The 18087-nt window shown below is 44.3% G+C and overlaps 1 protein-coding gene across 3 annotated transcripts in view; it reads left to right on the top strand.

The window, feature by feature from the left end:
• Tango6 (transport and golgi organization 6 homolog) overlaps positions 1-17245 on the top strand; it is a 216388-nt gene extending 199143 nt beyond the window's left edge. For 2 of the 3 annotated variants that reach the window (XM_004843232.4, XM_087212952.1), the window contains exon 18: positions 15000-17245. In XM_004843232.4, coding sequence (XP_004843289.3) covers positions 15000-15176 — 177 coding nt within the window. In that variant the 3' untranslated portion in view covers positions 15177-17245. The remainder of the gene's footprint in view (positions 1-14999) is intronic. The other variant, XM_021256790.2, reaches the window with a different exon arrangement.
• The last annotated feature ends 842 nt before the right edge of the window (positions 17246-18087 follow it).

The following is an 18087-nucleotide window of genomic DNA, read 5'->3' as shown; positions in this document are numbered from 1 at the left end:
ACTGTGCCTGGTCACCCATAATACTTCGCTCGTCTCCCTCACGCAATTTGGTTATTGTTTGCTGAGATGTTCTGTATTGTGGATCCAGGACTCTCTGCCTCATATTTAGTCTCATCTATTCACTGTTGCTTCCCTCTGCCACAAAAATCACACGTAGATTTAGCGGGGCTTGTTGTTGTTGTGTTTGGTTTTTTGGTGTTCATTTTGTTTGAGACAGGATCTTGCTATGTACTCCAAGCTGTCCTTAAACTTACTGGGCCGGGGATTTAGCTCAGTGGTTCCGTTGCTTGCCTTGCAAGCGCAAGGACCTGAGTTCAATCCCTGGTACAAAAAAAAACAAACAAAAAACTTACTAGGTAGCCAGGCACAGTGGTGCACACCTGTAATCCCAGCATTCTGAGAATATGGGGCAGGAGGATCCCAACTCAAACCCAACCTGAGTAACTTAGCTATTTATCAAGACCTTGTCTCAAAACAAGAAATAAAAAGGGCTAGAGAATATAGCTCAGTGCAAAGGCCTTGGGTTTAATCCCCAGTGTCACAAAATAAACAAATAAAATAAAACTGCACTATGTAGCTGGGATGGCCTTGAACTCATGATTCTGCTGCCTCAGCCTGCCAGTGCTGGGATTACACTACATCACCACACACCTGTAATCCAATGTGAGTTTGAGGCCAGCCTGGGAAACTTTGTGAGACTTCGTTTAAAAAAAAAAGACCTGGGCAGGGCCAGGAATTTAGCTCAGTTGTTCAGGTGCCTGCCTCAAAAGCGCAAGATCCCAAGTTTGATCCCTGGTACCAAAAAAAAAGACCTGGGAATGTAGCTTAGTGCTTCTTGACTTCAACCAGCAGTACTGCACCCCCCCCCAAAAAAATTCTAAAAGTTGGACAAAAGCCAGGTGCAGTGGTATACTCCTCTAGTCCTAGCTACTTACGAGGTTGAGGCAGGAGGATCTCTTGAGCCCAGGAGTTAGGGGCTAGCCTGGGCAACATAGCAAGACCCTATGTCAAAAAAAAAGTTGGACTACAGCTTCCTGACAGGTTCATACCACACTTAATGCTTATTAAGGCTTGTTTTTGTTTTGGTGGTAATGGTACTGAGGGTTCAACCCAGGGCTTTCACATTAAGGTACATCTCAGCATTTTTTTTTTTTTTAACTTTGAGGCAACATCGAAGTCACTATGACCGGGGATTTAGCTCAGTGGTTTTGCCGCCTGCTGCGCAAGCGCAAAGACCCAAGTTCGATCCCCAGTAGCATAAATAAATAAATAAATAAATAAATAAATAAATAAAAAGATCTAAGTCACTAAGCAACCCAGGCTGGGCTCAAACTTATGATCCTTCTGCATCATCTTCCCAGAGTGCAGGGATATGCCAGCATGCCCAGCCTCCAGGATATTTTTTCAGGAACTTCTTTTTTTTTTGGTACTGAGGGTCGAACTCGGGTCCTTGTGCTTGTACAGCAGGCGGCGAAATCACTGAGCTAAATCCTGGGGCCCTCCAGCATATTTTTTAAAAGAACATTTAAGGTCCTGGGTTTCCTCCTCTTCCAGGCCCCAATCTGGAGCATCTTTTTGCCTCCCAGGACAGTCTCCAGCCACTAACTCCATTTTGCCTCCTTTCTGTGCTCCCCTACCTTTTATTGCAGTGTCTAACTTCTCATTTGTTTCTCTTTTGTCTGTGTTTCCACTACTTATTTATTTCTCAGCCACAAAAGGAGCCACACTGTTGGATGACAGGATTCTATAGAATTGTTTTCTTTCCTTTTGATCTTCTTTTGTCTCATCTGTTGATTCCAAAGAAGACTGAATTTCTAAGTGCAATTAGTGTATGCTAGCATTTAATTTTTATCCTTGTGTATTTAAAAATTGTATGTTCAAGGGCCAGGGATTTAGCTCAGTGGCACTACACCTGCCTCACAAGCTCAAGGACCTGAGTTCAATCCCCGGTACCAAAAAACAAAAGCAAAACAAAACAAAAAAGAAAATGCCACCAGAAACTGTATTTTGAGGGTACCCAAGATGGCTAGACTCAGGCTTTTGGCCTAGGCCTTCCACTTGTTAGTGAAACACCATATGTTATGTAACCTGCACATACATAGCAACCATGTAAACATGTAGTCAGTGTTATATAATTTTTTGGCTACTTGGCTTTGTGTCCTATCATATATAAGGGAGTGGGACTTTTCAGTGTTGTTCTCCATGCCACTGAGATAGTAAAGGCATGTCAGACAGTCGGCTACCTGAATCTCATGTGAACCTTCCTGGCCTCCACTAGGAGCAGAATAATTGGTGTAAATGGCAGGATTCCCTGTAGCCCAGTATGGAACCCTCCACTCCCCTGGGTGGTATTGAGGGGTGGTACTCAATGGCCAGACTCCTCTTGGTGTGGGCCCCTCCTCAGGCCTAGATGAAGGTGGTTGGGACACCTGCTTAGACAGAAAAAGCCTTGCATATCATGGGAGAGATCTTGGAGAAGAGTGCCCATACTACTGTTGCCTGCCGGGGCAGTGGAATTGGTGTTTCTTGCTGCCCTTAGGGCTGAGACAGAAGCCTCATTAAGAGGAGACACCGGCATCAGGGAGTTGGAAGAAGAGATAGCTGCTGCTTGTAAATGGGGTCCAGAAGGAGTGCATGCTGATGAGATAATAGAGCTCAAAGACACAGACAGCTCATTCATTGAAGATACTGAGCCAGTTCCATGCAGAAAGGCCTGTCCAGTGGTGATACAGAAAATGAAGCAGCAACAGCCCATGGCACCCAGTGGAGTGGGCACAGGTCCTGCCCAAATGACTGAGTTTACCACATACCACTCCTACACCCAGGCTGAACTGGTAGATTTAAGAAAGTGGTTTAGACTACACTGAGGGATCCCTTGGCTGCTTGGTTGATGCAGCTATGGGATTCAGGGGTGGAGGGTATTATATGTACTGGGCAGGAGATGGAGAAGTTAGCATCAATCACTAGCCACTCCTTCCTTAGACTGCAGCTGCAGAACAGCTGCCAGTATGGACAGGGAATTCACTACATGCTCAATTGGCTTATGGCAGCCATTTGTGTGGTGTGAGCTAATGGGGGCGGGGGCGGGGGGGGGTTGCCCGAAACAATGACCAAATAGCAGTCATTTGCTGACCATGTACTCATCCTACGGGAGCTAGGTGTGTGGCAGGAGATGTTTAACCGTAACACCCACAGCTTCCATGATGACAAGTTAGTCCACTGCAGGCATGAGCCACATGCCTGCCTCCTCCTCCTTCAGGTTGCTCATGGCTATCCTGGCTCCCTATGTGGAGTGCCAGATTAATGAAGTGACTAGTATGGTGGCCAGCCTAAGGAAGACAGAGACTAGGAGGAAGGGCTATAACACTTCCTGTCCCCACTGTGTCATGGACACCCCAGACAAAGGAGGGGAAGGGTTGATCAGGGAAGCCCACAGAGGTCACACATACACAGATGTGGGTAGACTTGTTGAGGGCAGGAGTCAATCAGGCAAAGATTGACAAAAAACCGAAAGCCTACCTGTTAGAGTTACAGAGACAGTTGCAGAAAGATCAAAGATTCACCCCACTGAAGAGGGGCATAAAGACAGAGGAGGGTATTCACTCTGCAGCCACAGCTTGGGCCATTAAGTTAGAAGATCATTTCTCCTCCAGATGCTCTGTTCACCTTTGAATAGGGCCAAATTTGAGGTGCCTTTCTGATGGAGACTGACTAGGACCAGAGGTCTCATGTGGAAGTAGCGATCCACCGGTCCTCAAACAATGTCCAATGGGTTCTGGCTCTAGTAGACACTGACATTGAGTGCATCCTGTTGTTTGGGAACCCAGAGAAGTTCCAGGGCCCTTCTTTGAATTAAATGACTATGAGGTCATAGCACCAAGATAATAGCAACCTTTGTACATTTGGGTATAGGTCTCCTACCCTCTAAGGAATATAAAGTATACATGTCTCCAATACTGGAGTACATCTTAGGAGTTGATATACTCCAGGGACTATGGATTTAAACTACCATGGGTAAATTCCACTTTCGTGTGCGCACTGTGTAGGCAGTGGTAAGAAGTCATGCAAAGCACCTCCCCCTTTTTTGGGGGGGGTACCAGGGATGGAACTCGGGACCTTGCACTTGCCAGGCAGGCAGCAGCACCACTGAGTTAAATCCCAGCCCCAAAGCGTCCCTCTTTGACATTGCTGGGACCCCAAAAGGTCACGCTATGTGAATATGATGAAATCAGCAGAACGATCCAGGAAATGAAGAAGGTAGGAGTCATCCTGCTGGTTCCTAGTCCCTATAATTCACCTGTATGGCCAGTTAAAAGCCTGATACTTCCTAAAGGATGACAGTGGATTACCAATGCTAAATAAGGTCATTCCACTATTGCGTGCTGATGTACCCTCTGTGGGATACCTGATAGATCTCCTCAGTCAGGAGTTGGGTACTTATTACTTCGTAGCAGATTTGGATAATGCTTTCTTTTCTATTGACAAAGCCCCTGACACCCAGGACCAGTTGCTTTTGCAGGGAATGGCTGCCAGTGGACTTTCACAGGGCTCCCATGGGGATATCTGCATAGCCCCACTTTGTGTCATGGTGTGGTGGCATCAGATTAGGCTCAGTGGCCAAAGGCACTGTTTGTGCAAGTGTACCATTATACTGATGGTATTCTGCTTGCTTGTGATACTCTTACAGACTATTAGGCAGCTGTACCACTGCCCCTAGCACATCTCAAAGCATGTGGTTAGGTGGTGAATGAGGGCAAGCTGTAAGAGCCTAGATTATCAGTCACTTCTTGCGGGTTGTCTGGATGGGTAAGGCAAAAGTTATCCCCAATGCAGTTGTAGATAAGATCCAAGCCTACCCTGTTCCTACCCTGGTAAACCCATTGCAGATCTTCTTAGGGTCATTTGGCTGTTTACACCCCCTATATGGGCTAATAAAAAAAGGCAGTCCCTGGGACTGGTCCCTAGAGCCAGTAGTTACCTTTAAGACTGCAGGCAGGACCATAAAGACTGCTCAAGCCTTGCATGTCTTTCGAAGCAGGCGTCGGAACCACTGACCTAAATCCCCAGCCCAAGCCTTGCATGTTTTTAACCCAGCCCAGCCATGTGAGCTGGATGTCCATGTGACCACTGGTTTTGGGTGGGCATTGCCGCAGAAGTCAGAACAGTTGTGACATCTACAGCCACACCACCTGAACGTGCCCAGTCTCCTCTGATCTCAGAAGCTAAGCAGAGTCAGACCTGGTTAGTTACTTAGATGGAAGAACAGTTGTGACATGCAATACGGTTCTGATCCGAATTGTAGAAAAGGGGAGATTGGATCACTAAGCCCCAGAGCAGTACTTCTCAGACTCCAACTTTGACAAAGTACGGGTCATACCTGCAGCAGTACAGTAGTTTCTCCACCAGCCCCCTGTGGGCAGAGCCAAAAAAGGTCCTAGGACTGGTGATACATGTTTTTCTGGAGGCCCATGATTCCCCTCCAAGGGTAGAGGCAGAAACAGTCCTCTACAAGGAGGGGGTAGCCCCTATTCCTGGGAGGGGTCCTGCTTATTAGTGGTTTGTTGCTGTAGCCTGTATTGTTGTTGTGGATTATTGGTACAGTGCCCCACCCTTCTCACCAAGGGAACCATGGGAAAGATTCATAGGTAGATTGTGAGTGGGGTGGAGTGTGTAGCGGGGGTACCCAAGATGGCCTTCTGCTTGCTAGTTAGTCAGTGTATGTTATATAACCTACACGTCCACAGTAAACATGCAAACCAGTGGTATGTGTTATGTAACTTTTTGGCAACTTGCTGGCATTGTGTCATATTGTATACAAGGAATGGGACTTTTCAGTGTTGTTCCCTATGCCACTGAGATAGTAAAGACATATGAGACATTCCCATGGCTCTTTGTCTCTTTGGGCTGCCCAAATCCTGAGTGAACCTTACCAGCCCAAACCATTAGCAGAACAGAAATGCATTTCTCCCTTAAATATTAAGAAATTATAGATGGGTTGGGGTGTGGCTCAGTGGTAGCACATGCCTTGCATGTTTAAGGCCCTGGGTTCAATCTCTTGTACTGCAAAAAAGAAAAGAATTATAGATAGAAAAGCATCTGTTAACTCTGTTAACATCATTCTGGAGTCTTTGTTTCCTTTTTGTTTTATTCTGTTTTTGTTTTTGTACCAGGGATCAAACTCAGGACCTCAAGATTGCCAGGCAGGCACTGTGCCACTGAGCTAAATCCCCAGCCCTGTTTCCTTTTTTAAAAAAAAACAACAGGATCCTACTATGTAGCCCAGGCTGGCCTTGAACTCACCGCAATCCTCCTGCCTCAGCCTTCTGAGTATTGGAATTACAGGTGTGTGTCACCACACCCAGTTTGGAGTCCTTGTTTCTGTTTTGGTTTTTTTGTTGTTGTTTTTTTGGTACCGGGGATGGAATTTGGGAGCTTTGGCTTGTGAGGCAGGCAGAGGCACCACTGAGCTAAATCCCTGGCCCCCTTGTTTCTGTAAGCGGTTTGTCTGTGACCTTTTATGTTTTATCTTGTTGATCCCACATAGTAATAACAAAGTAGCGGTTAGTAAAATGACCTGGAAATGGAAATGACTTCTTAAAATAATTTTTAAAAATATTCTTAAAATCTGTTCATTACTAGGCCGGGGATTTAGCTCAGTGGTTTCGCCGCCTGCTACTAAACATCCTTACTAATGGAACTTGAGCTGGGCTAGACCTTTTTATTTATTTATTTATTTTCCAGATATTCTGGACTATGGTTATATGGCTTTTATTATCAAATAAACAAAGAAATTTAGGAACTAAAAAGAAGAAATATATCTGCCATTTGTTTCTTCTTTTGATCTTAACTCAAAGGAACCACGTCAGTGATATTCTGGGTCAAGCTTATTGAACGTCAAACACTCTTTTCCTACTTTTCCATTGAAAGTGCACCTGTGTGCCCAAGGCAGTCTTTTGCTCACTGTTCTCTTTCAGTAAACCCTGTCTCTCTTGATCTTTTCTCAGCCATGTCTAACCCTAAACACTGCCTGTGACCCTGAACCTCTAGCTTTGTGTGGTTCAAGGAACTGGCACCTGGAGAGAGGGAGGGGCAGCATGTTTTTGTTTGGGTTTTTTTTGGTACCAGGATCGAACTGGGGACCTTGCACTTGCACTTGTGAGGCAGGCGGCGGCGGAACCACTGAGCTAAATCCCCGGCCCCTGGGCAGCATGTTTTTAAACAGAACAATTTGGATCCTGGGTCTCCTCTTCTGGGCCCCAACCTAGAGAATATTTTTGTGTGCCAGGGCGAGGGTGGGAGGGGAAGGGAGATCCCACATACTCCCTAAATTATTTAGATAAAGCACCTGAGCCCCACCCCTTCCAAATTCTTTTCAGAAAAGGATTCTGGATTTTTTTAACTACCCCTGGCCAGGGCCTGGGAGCATGTTGCTCAGTGGTACAGCACATGGTTAGCATGCATAGGCCCTGGGTTCCATCCCCAGCATCACAAACAGAAAAAAACACATGCCCATGGCCAAAGAGCTTCTGAGGAGGTGAAAATGTTTCTTTCAACCACCTGCTGCCCAGAGCTTTCCTCTAGATGAGAGGGAGCCACCCCCCACTCACACCTATATCCCCCCCTCCTTTCCCTAGGGCCCTTGGGCTTGGGGATGAATGGCAGGTGTGGTGAAGTCTTAATGAGAGGTTTCCTGTTTGGGATTGCCTATATCCTGCCCACCTAAGAGGCTTCTGTGAAAACTTTACCTTTGAACTGCCTTGTATTCAGCCCTGATCCATGGGATTTGGTGCCAATCCCTGGCTGACAGGAAGCTTTGATCCTTGGGGAGTCCAAAGGAAGTCCTGTGATGTGTGGGATCCCTAGAGTTACAGGGACTGGGGAGAAACTGTGAGGGTGGGTTGCTAAAATGGACCCATTAATTAAGAAGAAGCCTTTGCTTAACACTCAGTTACCTAAAAAAGGAGATCCAGTGCCTGATAACAGGAGCTCAGCACCCCTCAAAGACAAAGTGGTGTTTGTACAAGCATTATTGTTATTATAAGGACACGCCAGTGCTGAGGGGGAATATTCTTAACTGTACCCCAGGAAGAACAGCATAGTACCTTAGAACTTCCCCATTTTAACAAGGGTAAGCTGCCTTTCTTTGAATGTTAGGAGGCTTCAGGAAAACAACCCCAAAAACTTCTGACTAGGTGAAAGATTCCTCAGGGATGGGGTGGAAACTAGAATTTCTATTTGTGAGATGCTTTGGGATGCACTGGAGAGAAAGTAGATTTGTCTTTAAATTGGATTTGCTTAGAAACTACCTTTGAGGTGACTTGGGGGTGAGAGAACTCACTAAAGCTTCTCAAAGCCATTTCTGGTGCCACCCAATAAATATCACAGGAAAGTCCCTCTGCCACTGCCCACCTCCAAAGGCAAATGACTTCCTTCACATCCACAGAATTGTATGCATATATCTCTCAGTGGAGACCACTTAGGGTGGTGTGTGTGCCATCCTCCTGCTAGAGGGGCGGGTCCATGCATTATTCATCTTTTTTATCACCAGCACACTGCCTGGGCATGATGTGGGTCCTTAATGATGATTATTGGATGAGTGAGTAATCATGAAGCAGTAGCTGCAGGGAGTCATCCTCTTTCCTGAATCATCTCATTTTCACATTGCCAGGAAAGGATAAGATTTCCTCACCCAAAGATAGGGCAAGATAGTGCCTTACTTAGTGTCAGACACCTGACCAGGAGATCTTGCTCCTCTTGTGTCTCAGCAGCTACCTGAGAAAGCTAGGCAAGAGCTGCCCACTAGAGATCGAACTACATCTTTTTTAATTTGGCTCAGAGGACTCAGGCACTAAATGTGGTGACATTGAACAAGGACCACTGAGGCTTGTCTGCAGAACTGACTGTGTAATACCTGGGGCCCAATACAAAATCAAAGTGTAGGGTCCCCTGCTTTAAAAAAAAAAAAAAAAGATAAAGTTCGGGGATTTAGCTCAATGGTTCCATTGCCTGCCTCACAAGCACAAGGTCCCGAGTTCAATCCCTGGAACCAACAAACAAAACAGAAAGGTAAAACTGCCACTAATTGTGGTAAAATACAAATTTTTCCCTTCCGCAATTTCATTCAATTTGTCACATTTTATTATTTGCTGTTGATGTTATTCTAAGAGAAAAAGTAAAATGTGAAATAATTAGTATGAATTTTGTTGCTCACTTTTACTTTGTACACTGCCAGTTTTACATGCAAATGTGAGTACATTTAACTCATACAAAGGATCACTGAAATTACAGTTTGTATTTTTAAAATTTGTATTAGTACATGATTATATTTATCTTGAAGAATTGGTATGTGTACAGAACACATCCTAATTCGTTTCTTGTCCCCTACCCCTCCCATCCCTCCTTGCTCTTTCTAACTCTTGGTCCCTACCCCATTTGCAAAAGTTCTATTTCCATTGTTTTTCCCCTTCCCTCCTTTCCTTCTCCCCTCCCTCCATCTCTTGTTCCCTTTTCCACTTGAAAAGATCTCCCTACATCCTATTATCTATCTTTTTTTTTCCTCTTTACTTATATTTTGGGTTCCTCATATAAGAGAAGCAATGGAATATTTAAGCTTGTGTGTCTGATTTATTTCACTTAATATTATGGTCTCTAGGTGCATCTATTTATCCACAAATGCCTCAAGTGTGTATTTTTATGGCAGAGTAGTACTTCATTGTATATAAATACTACATTTTCTTCATTCACCTGCTGATGGGCATATAGGCTGTTTCCAAGATTTAGCTAATGTAAATTGTGTTGCTATAAACATGAATGTATCATGTATGTATACATGCATGTATGGATGTATCACTGTAATATGGTGCCTTTAACATTTTAGGAAGATACCTAGAATGGGAATAGCTAGATCAAATGGTATTTCTCTCTTTGGTTTTTTGAGGAATCTCCACACTGATTTCCATAGTGATTGTACTAATTTACATTCCCACCAACAATGTAAAAGGGTTTCTCTTCACTCCCACCCCCACCCCTGGCCTTCCAGCATTTGCTATTATTTGATTTCTTGATGGTAGCCATTCTTCTAGAGTAAATGGGATCTCAGTGTTGTTTTAGTTTGCATTTCTCAAGTGGCCAGTGATGTTGAACATTTTTTCATGTACTTATTGGCCATTTGTACTTCTTCTGAGAAGTGTCCATTTTAATTGCTCATTTTTTAGTTGGGTCTTATTTTGGGGGGATGGGGGTCTAATTTTTCTGAGTTCTTTATATATTTTTTTCTTTTTCTTTTTTTTTTTTTGTTACTGGGGATTGAACTCAGGACCTTGTGCTACGAGGCAGGTGGCGGAACAACTGAGCTAAATCCCCGGCCCTAGAAGCTTTTTAACTTGATATGCACAATTTATATTCTGTAGCTTGTATATACATGTGTGTTCCCTTCTTGCAGAATAGTAGAAACTCTAAACAAAAAAAAGACAACTATTATTAGCTCAGCGGTTTCACCGCCTGCTGCGCAAGCACAAGGACCCAAGTTCGATCCCCAGTACCAAAAAAAAAAAAAGACAACTATTTTTTGTTTCACTTTTTTTCCCCAGTACTGGGGATTAAACCCAGGCCTTGCACTGAGCTATGTCCTAGCCCTTTTGATTTTGTAACAGGGTCTTGCATAGTTGCTTGCAGTCTTCCTGCGTCAGCCTCTTGAGTAGCTGGAATTATAGGCTTGAACCACTGTACCTGGCATGCATTTATTTATTTACTTATTTATTTTTCTGAGACAGGGTCTGGCTGTAGCCCAGGCTGGCCTCAAACTCATAGAGATCCTTCTGCCTCAGCCTCCCAAGTGCTAGGATTACAGGTGTGGGCCACTACACCTGGCCTGTTTATAATTTTAATTCTTAGTATGTGCACTTGCTACCAGCACTCTCTACCTTTCGTTTACTGATAATAAGAAAGGACTTAAGGAATAAGAACTATAGGCTGTCCTGTTTCCTTCTCATTGTTCCCAGTTTGGCAAAAACAGGGAAGTAATAGAGTAACAAAGGATATGAATAGGGTTCCTTGGTCATCCATGTTTATTAGAAAGCCATTGCTTAACTAAGCGTGGTGGTGCATATAAAGTGAATTCAAGGCCAGCATGAACTACATAGTAAGATCCTGTCTCAAAAAAAAAAAGGAGGGGCCAGGGATTTAGCTCAGAGGCACCACACCTGCCTCGAAAGCGCAAGGTCCTGAGTTTGATCCCTGGTACTGCAAAACAAAAAGAAAAAAGAAAGCAGGCAAGTAAGCCATTGTTTTCTTCTTGTGTTAGAAGCAAGTTCTAGTTGGAATGGAAAGTGCGGCTTCTTGAGGCTGTCAGTACTTCCATCCGCTCGCTCAGTTATGAATGTAGCCAGCACAGGCTGACCTTGTACTTGCTTCCTACTCCACCCATAGTGAGTCCAGCAGAATCCTGTGCTTGAAGGGCATGGTGACCGCTATAAGCAAATGCTCTGGCAAAGAATGGTAGACAAACAAATTGCACTATATCTTCATATCTCATTGGACTTCATTTATAAAACACAAGTTCGAAGACAAAATCATTAGGAATTTTCAGATTACAACAACAGATCACTAAACCAAGCAGCATGGGCCCTCTTTGCTTGGGACCTCGTGTGACTGCACAGGTTACATACCCATGAAGCCAGCCCAGGTTGTCTGATATTGTTTCAATGGACAGTCTTAGAATTTTAGGTTTTTAGGGCCGGGGATTTAGCTCAGTGGTTTTGCCGCCTGCTGCGCAAGCGCAAGGACCCGAGTTCAATCCCTGGTACCAAAAAAAACCAAAAGAATTTTAGGTTTTTACCAACTAAGAGACTGGCCAGGAGTACCAGGCATGCCTTCATTCATTCATGAATATTTTACGGTATCTGCCACGTGCAAGGCACTTTATGAGGCACTGGGGCTACACCAGAGTGAAAAGGCCATGACATGGCCTCAGTATCAATAGTACTTGTGATCTAGTGAGGAACATTTTTTTTATTAGTATACATTTATGGTACATAATGATTACATTTATTGTGGGAAGTTGGTATATTGTGCATCACATTTTAATTATTTTTCTTCTTCTACCCCTCCTGTCCCTTCCTGCTCCTTCCATCTCGTTTCCCTTCCCATTTGCAAAAGTTCTATTTTTTTCTTTAAATTCCTTCTTTTTTTTGGTACCTGAGATTGATAAATTCCTTTTTTTTAATCCCCTTCCCCTCCCCTCTCTCCCCCTTCCCTCCATCGCTTATTTCCTTTCCCATTTGAAAAAGATCTCCCTACTGAGGAAGACATTTTTAAGTTACACAATATCCAATCCCCAGGACCTATGTATTTATTTTATACTGTAAATTACAATTGTAATAGGAGCTTGTATTAGTCAGCTTTCCTGTTGCTGGGACATGATTCCCAAGACCCACAGTTTAAAGGAAGAGAGGTTTCAGTCTGAGCCCCCTTGGCTCCAAGGCAGGAACATTAAGGCAGAAGGGCGTGGTACGGCAGAATAGGAGAACAGTGCTGGAGATATAGGAAGCAGGAACTAGATGTGGGACCTAAAGTCACACCTCATGACCCACCCAGACACAAGCAAAAGAGCCCTCTTTTTTTTTTTCTTTTGGAGATCGAACTTCTGCTTGCACAGCAGGTGGTGAAACCACTGAGCTAAATCCCCGGCCTAAAAGAGCCCTCTTTTAAACCCCTAGGCAGTTCCCAGGCAATCAAGTTAACAGTGGTCCAGCCTAACTATCACTGAGGTGCAAACAGAACTACAGGAAGTGTAGGAAGGCCTTAGGTGGGAACTAGGGAAGGAATCCCTGAAAAGTGGTATTTTAGGCAGATTGTGGAGGAGTTGAAGGATGAAGAGAAAGCAGAATAGTTTCTCAGGGTAAGGAGCCACCCTGCACAGAAGAAAGTTTGCTCCAAAAAGGAAAGAAAGAAGGCTCTCACCACTGGAGCACTGGCAACCTGAGGGGGCCAGCTGTGGGACAGGCAGGGCCTGGGGGCTTGTTCTGGGGAGTCTTTTCCCCTGCTTTCCTCCTCCCTGATACCCACATTGATCAAGATGATTAAAAGATGGCAAGGCTCTTTCTCCCATAGCAAGTCCAAGACTTGTAGTTCTGCATGCTTAGTGTGCTTGTAATGCTTGGGGACCCTGGGCCCAGACCCCTTGTCACTAGTGTGCTTGTCACTCACCAAATTAACTGTTTCTCATCCAGTTCCCTAAGTGTTCCTAAAATGTAACCCCCTTTTCCTCTGACCTCTCGTCATTTTTTTAGGGCCCTCACTATTTTCTGTTCTGTGTTGCCTTTATTTATGTGCACATCTTCCCTCTCCTGCCTAACTGTAAGTCTTTTAAGGGCAGGTTCTAGATCTTTTACCTGTTAAATGGCCTTATTTAATCTGTGCCTAACGGGTAATTCACTTAAATGTAAGCCTCTTCTTTTTGGTACCAGAGATCAAACTCGGGTCCTTGCGCTTGCGCGGCAGGTGCCGGAACCACAGAGCTAAATCCCTGCCCCTGTATTATCTTTTCAATAAAAATGTAAAATAAGAACATGAGATCTGGGTATTAGAAACCTGACTCTACTAGTTTTTTATTGTTTTTGTTGTTGCTGGTGCTGCTGTTCTTGCTCCTGCCGTTGTTCATGTTTATGGTACTGAGGATCAAATCCAGGGCCTCAAGTGTACTAGGCAAGTGCTCTACCATTGAGCTACATCCCCAGTACTCTACTAGTTTTTAACTAAGTAATCTTAACCTGTTAATCCTCAGTCTTGTTTGTAAAATGGGGCTAGTAACCTTATGGTTGTTGAAGCAAGAAGCTGTGTATCAGAAGTAACTTCACAAGTAGCTAAAAGCAAGTCACATTACCCCATGTAACCCACTTGTCTTCTGGCCCTAGTTTGACCAGATGATTCCTAAGTCTGAGCTTCCCTGTTTCTTTGAAATGTTTTGTCTTAGTTATTTTTCTTATCACTGAGACACAATAACTGGCACCCACACTTTTAAAGAGAGCTTTATTTTGGCTCACGTGTCAGTCCATGGTCAGCTGGCTCCAGCATGGCAGAGGGGCACAGCAGAGGAGCCCCTTGCAGAGCAAGGGGGCAAGGAAGGGAAGTAGACCCTTCCAAGCCACGCCCCCAGTGACCCACCTCTTCTGACAAGGCCCCATCTCCCAATAGCACATTTACCTCTAAACTCCACCATGACTAATCATGGCCCATGATCTAATCACTTTCCCCAAAAGCTCGGCCTATGATTGCATGAAGCTTTAGAGGTATAAACTATGACACCTGTTTCTTACTAACTAATAGAAGTAACCAAGCCAGAGGGATTTTCTAGTGAAGTAGGATCTCTGGAAGTAGGTGCTTTGAGTGCCCTCCCAATTCCATGTTAGACTATGACATCAGAACATTGGTCATGAAAAATGGATGTGGGTCTGTCTATCCTTGGAGTCCTTTTGTGTTCCAGTGCAAAGTTCCAGCTGAAAAAAATATATATATGTGTGTATATATGGTAAATGAAGAAGGCATAGAAATGGGACTAAATTGTAAATTTAGGGGTATGAAAGGCATGATTACTTAAGAAATAGCTTCCTGGATTTTACAAGGTAGGTGCCTATTCTGTGGGTGTCAGCAGAAGCTTTGTGGGAGCTCTAGAGAGCAGTGCCCATAATTTGTTGCTCTGGAAGTGACCATATTGGGCAGTCTTGCCTGTGTGTGTTACTGAGGTCTTTGCCATGCTTTGGGGCCAAAGGGAGGGGCCTAGTGTCTATGCTTGGGCCCAGAGTAAAGAAGAGCAGCAGCCCCAAAGTCCATGTAGTAGGGCATCAGAGGTGAGTGAGAAACACAAAGAAAACCTATCAGGACAAGTGCTACAGCCACCCCACCCTCCTCTCCGACCTGAGAGGGCCATGCATTACCTTCTTATGGGAGCTGCCAGGTTTGCTCTGTGTACAGATGGTCATGACCCTGTCCTTCTTGTATAGGTGCTGAGAGACGTCCTCAAGGATCTCTACCACCTGCTGAAGCACGTGGTACTATTGGAGCCTGATGATGTGGCCAAGCTCCATGCTCAGCTGGCCTTGGAGGAGCTGGATGAGATCATGAGAAACTTCCTGTTCCCACAACAGAAGTTGGAGAAAAAGATTGTTGTCCTGCCGTAGACTTGGCTGAAAAGACTTGAAGGAGCCATGTAGGGACCAAACAGCGAGAGTAATGCCCAAGCCTTCCATCAGGCGGCCCTGCTGCCTCTTTGGTGCTGGCAGTACCTAACTCTGAAGGAGGCTTTATGATGCCGGTGGCTTGGGTCTTGAGGCTGAACTTCTTGAACCATCTACTCAGCCACCCTGCATCCAGCTCAGAGCATGAGCAGTTAAAAGGAAAAGCCAACTGTAGCATTCAGAGAAGGACGTCTCCTGATGGAAGTGAATGCTAACATGACTGATGGAATTTGATATATTGACCTTGCAACTTGAGAAATTGGTCTCCCCTAGGTCACCTATCTTGATATTCTTTTGTGATGATATTATTCTTTCTACAATAATGAGGTGCAGGCAGAGCTAGTCATCTCTGGCTGCTAAAGAGGCATCTGAGTATGGGATATAGTTGAGGGAATGGATAGGAAATAGTTACCAAAACATGCAAAATGGAATAAATTTATCTTGGCTGGAAGAAACAACAGGTCTGAATCTGGTCCTCTGATGTGGAGATGGAAAACTACTGTGGAGGCATTGATCCCCAGAAAGAGAGATGTGCTGGTTGAACCTTCCAGAGAAGAGTCAGCCCCATTTGTCTTCTGGGGACATTTTCCTTTGCTTCTTCAGAGTTGCCCTGGTTTTCAGGAGAAGAGAGCCATAGCATCTCCAAGAGTCTCTGTCCTGCATTCAATTCTCTGCTCCTTTGGCAACATGAACACTTAGATAGTAGAGTAGTACTAACTGCGGGTGGAAAGTGTGCTACATACTGCTGGGCTGATGCCGGGATTTTTTAACAATTTCAGACATAGTACTGTGGTCTTCACTTTATTTATATATTTATTTTGACCACCGCATTTTAATTGCAGCTAAAAAGAGATGACAAAAAGGAGAACCTGTCTGGCTGCTTTAGATAAGCCCTCCTGTCAGCCATACTTTAACAATCTAATTCAGAGTTCCTTGATTGGTCCTCAGCTTTGCAGGACTTAGTGGGGAATTTTACTCAGGGCTTTCCACACCCAGAAGACCCAAACCATTGTCCAAAAACTCAAGTGACTAAAGGATCTGTGTACAACCTTGCCCATTTGCCAGTTAACAACGGAATATTTCTCTCTGGCCAGATTAGACACACGGTTTTCAGCTTAGAAGCTTTATGGGGTGGGAAGTGGGGCCATTCCTTTAAAGAGATGACCTTACATATAGTTAGAGCCACAGTTACCTTAGTGAGTGACGCATTAGAACAAAGCAAGTTAGCCCTGTTTAAAGAATATTTCCATTCAGCTACTGTTAACAGTATTAGTTTCCATTCTCCAAGTTAAGAATGTCTAGAAAATCAGGATTGGAGATTTCAGATCAGGTAAGGATCTCCTTTGGGCCAGCCAGGTGTGCCTTAAAATGCTTTTTTATTGACCTTCTTTTAGCCTACACACAGCCCATTTCAGACTGTCAGACTGCATGTGTTAAATGCATTGTAGTTCTGAGGACATAATTGATCACCTTTTAAGCATCTCTCAGAGCCCCCTAGTTTCTTTAGCTCCATTATAGATTGCCTCTTAATTTGAACTATTTGGCAAAGGGCTAAAAGCATTTGTTCTCTATTGAGTTGATTTTTATGTTTTGTTGTTTGTTTGCTTGTTTGTTTGTGACAGGGTCTGGCTATATAGGTCAGCCTGGCCTTGAACTTTGTGTAGCTCAGGCTGGCCTCAAACTCCTGCCTCAGCCTCCTAAGTGCTGAGATTATAGGTGTGTGCCACCACACTCAGTCTACTTGTTGATTTTTGGTTTTTGGTTTTTTTGATAGATTCAATTTCAGATGACTTTTCTTTTTTTCTTTTTTTTTTTTCGGTACCGGGGATCGAACTCCGGTCCTTGCACTTGCGAGGCAGGCGGCAGAACCACTGAGCTAAATCCCCGGCCCTCAGATGACTTCAATTTCAGTGACTTTTACTTTTTTTGTTACCAATTTCAAGGGGAAGATTCCTTAATGTAACCCTTCTAAACATGACTAAATTATTAAAATTTTGCAAACTATTGAATAATTCTTCCAAATTCATTCATATATATTGTACACACACACACACACACACACACACACACACACACCTTGGTTTTCAAGAATAATTTGCTCTGCTCATAATACAAAGCACTTGTATATTAAAGCAGCAAGAGAGACCAGTTGTGGTCATGTGACATTTGGTGTGACATACTACTGTGTGTGTGTGTGAATGTATACTACTGTATATATGTATCTATGAATATGAAAAGTCCTTGGGAAAGAGCATAATAGAATAGTAAAAGCACAAATTTTATTTATTTTAGTTATTTGAGACAGGGTCTCACCATGTAGTTCAGGGTGGCCTTGAACTCACTGTGTAGCCCAGGCTGGCTTCAAACTAGGAACAATCTTCCTGCCTCAGCCTCCCGAATGCTGGGATTACAGGCCACCATACCCATCTATCACAAATTTAAATTTTAAAAGGCACAGAATTTTAAGAGCTCAGACACATGGCAGGAACAGAAGTGTCTTGCCTCCCACTTCTACCCGTTTCCTCCCTCAGTGGCCACCTTCTTCCTGCTGTCTGTCCTGGTCCCCTCTCTCCATGTCTACTACTGAGGTTCTCCTCACCTTGCCTTTAGTCCTGTCCCTTGCCTAGTGGCTTCTAACTGGACTCTCCTGTCTCACCATTTGGTCTTTCGCTTGGCCATCCCTCTTCCTGCTCTGCTTTTCCCTCCTGGTCTTCCAGGCCTGCTGTCCACTCCTTTGCTGACAGCAGATGGCATCATGGCGAGAGACATCCAGGGCTTAGGGCAGTGGCTGCAGCCAGGGCCTCACCTGCATGTTCAGGTTAGACTTCCTGAACATTCCATAGTTTCCCTTCTC

The sequence above is a fragment of the Heterocephalus glaber genome, unplaced genomic scaffold, assembly GCF_053883595.1.
Source record: "Heterocephalus glaber isolate CG9 unplaced genomic scaffold, H.glaber_assembly_v1.0 deba00000071, whole genome shotgun sequence".
NCBI lineage: Eukaryota > Metazoa > Chordata > Mammalia > Rodentia > Bathyergidae > Heterocephalus > Heterocephalus glaber.
This window is presented reverse-complemented; position numbering and strand designations above follow the sequence as displayed.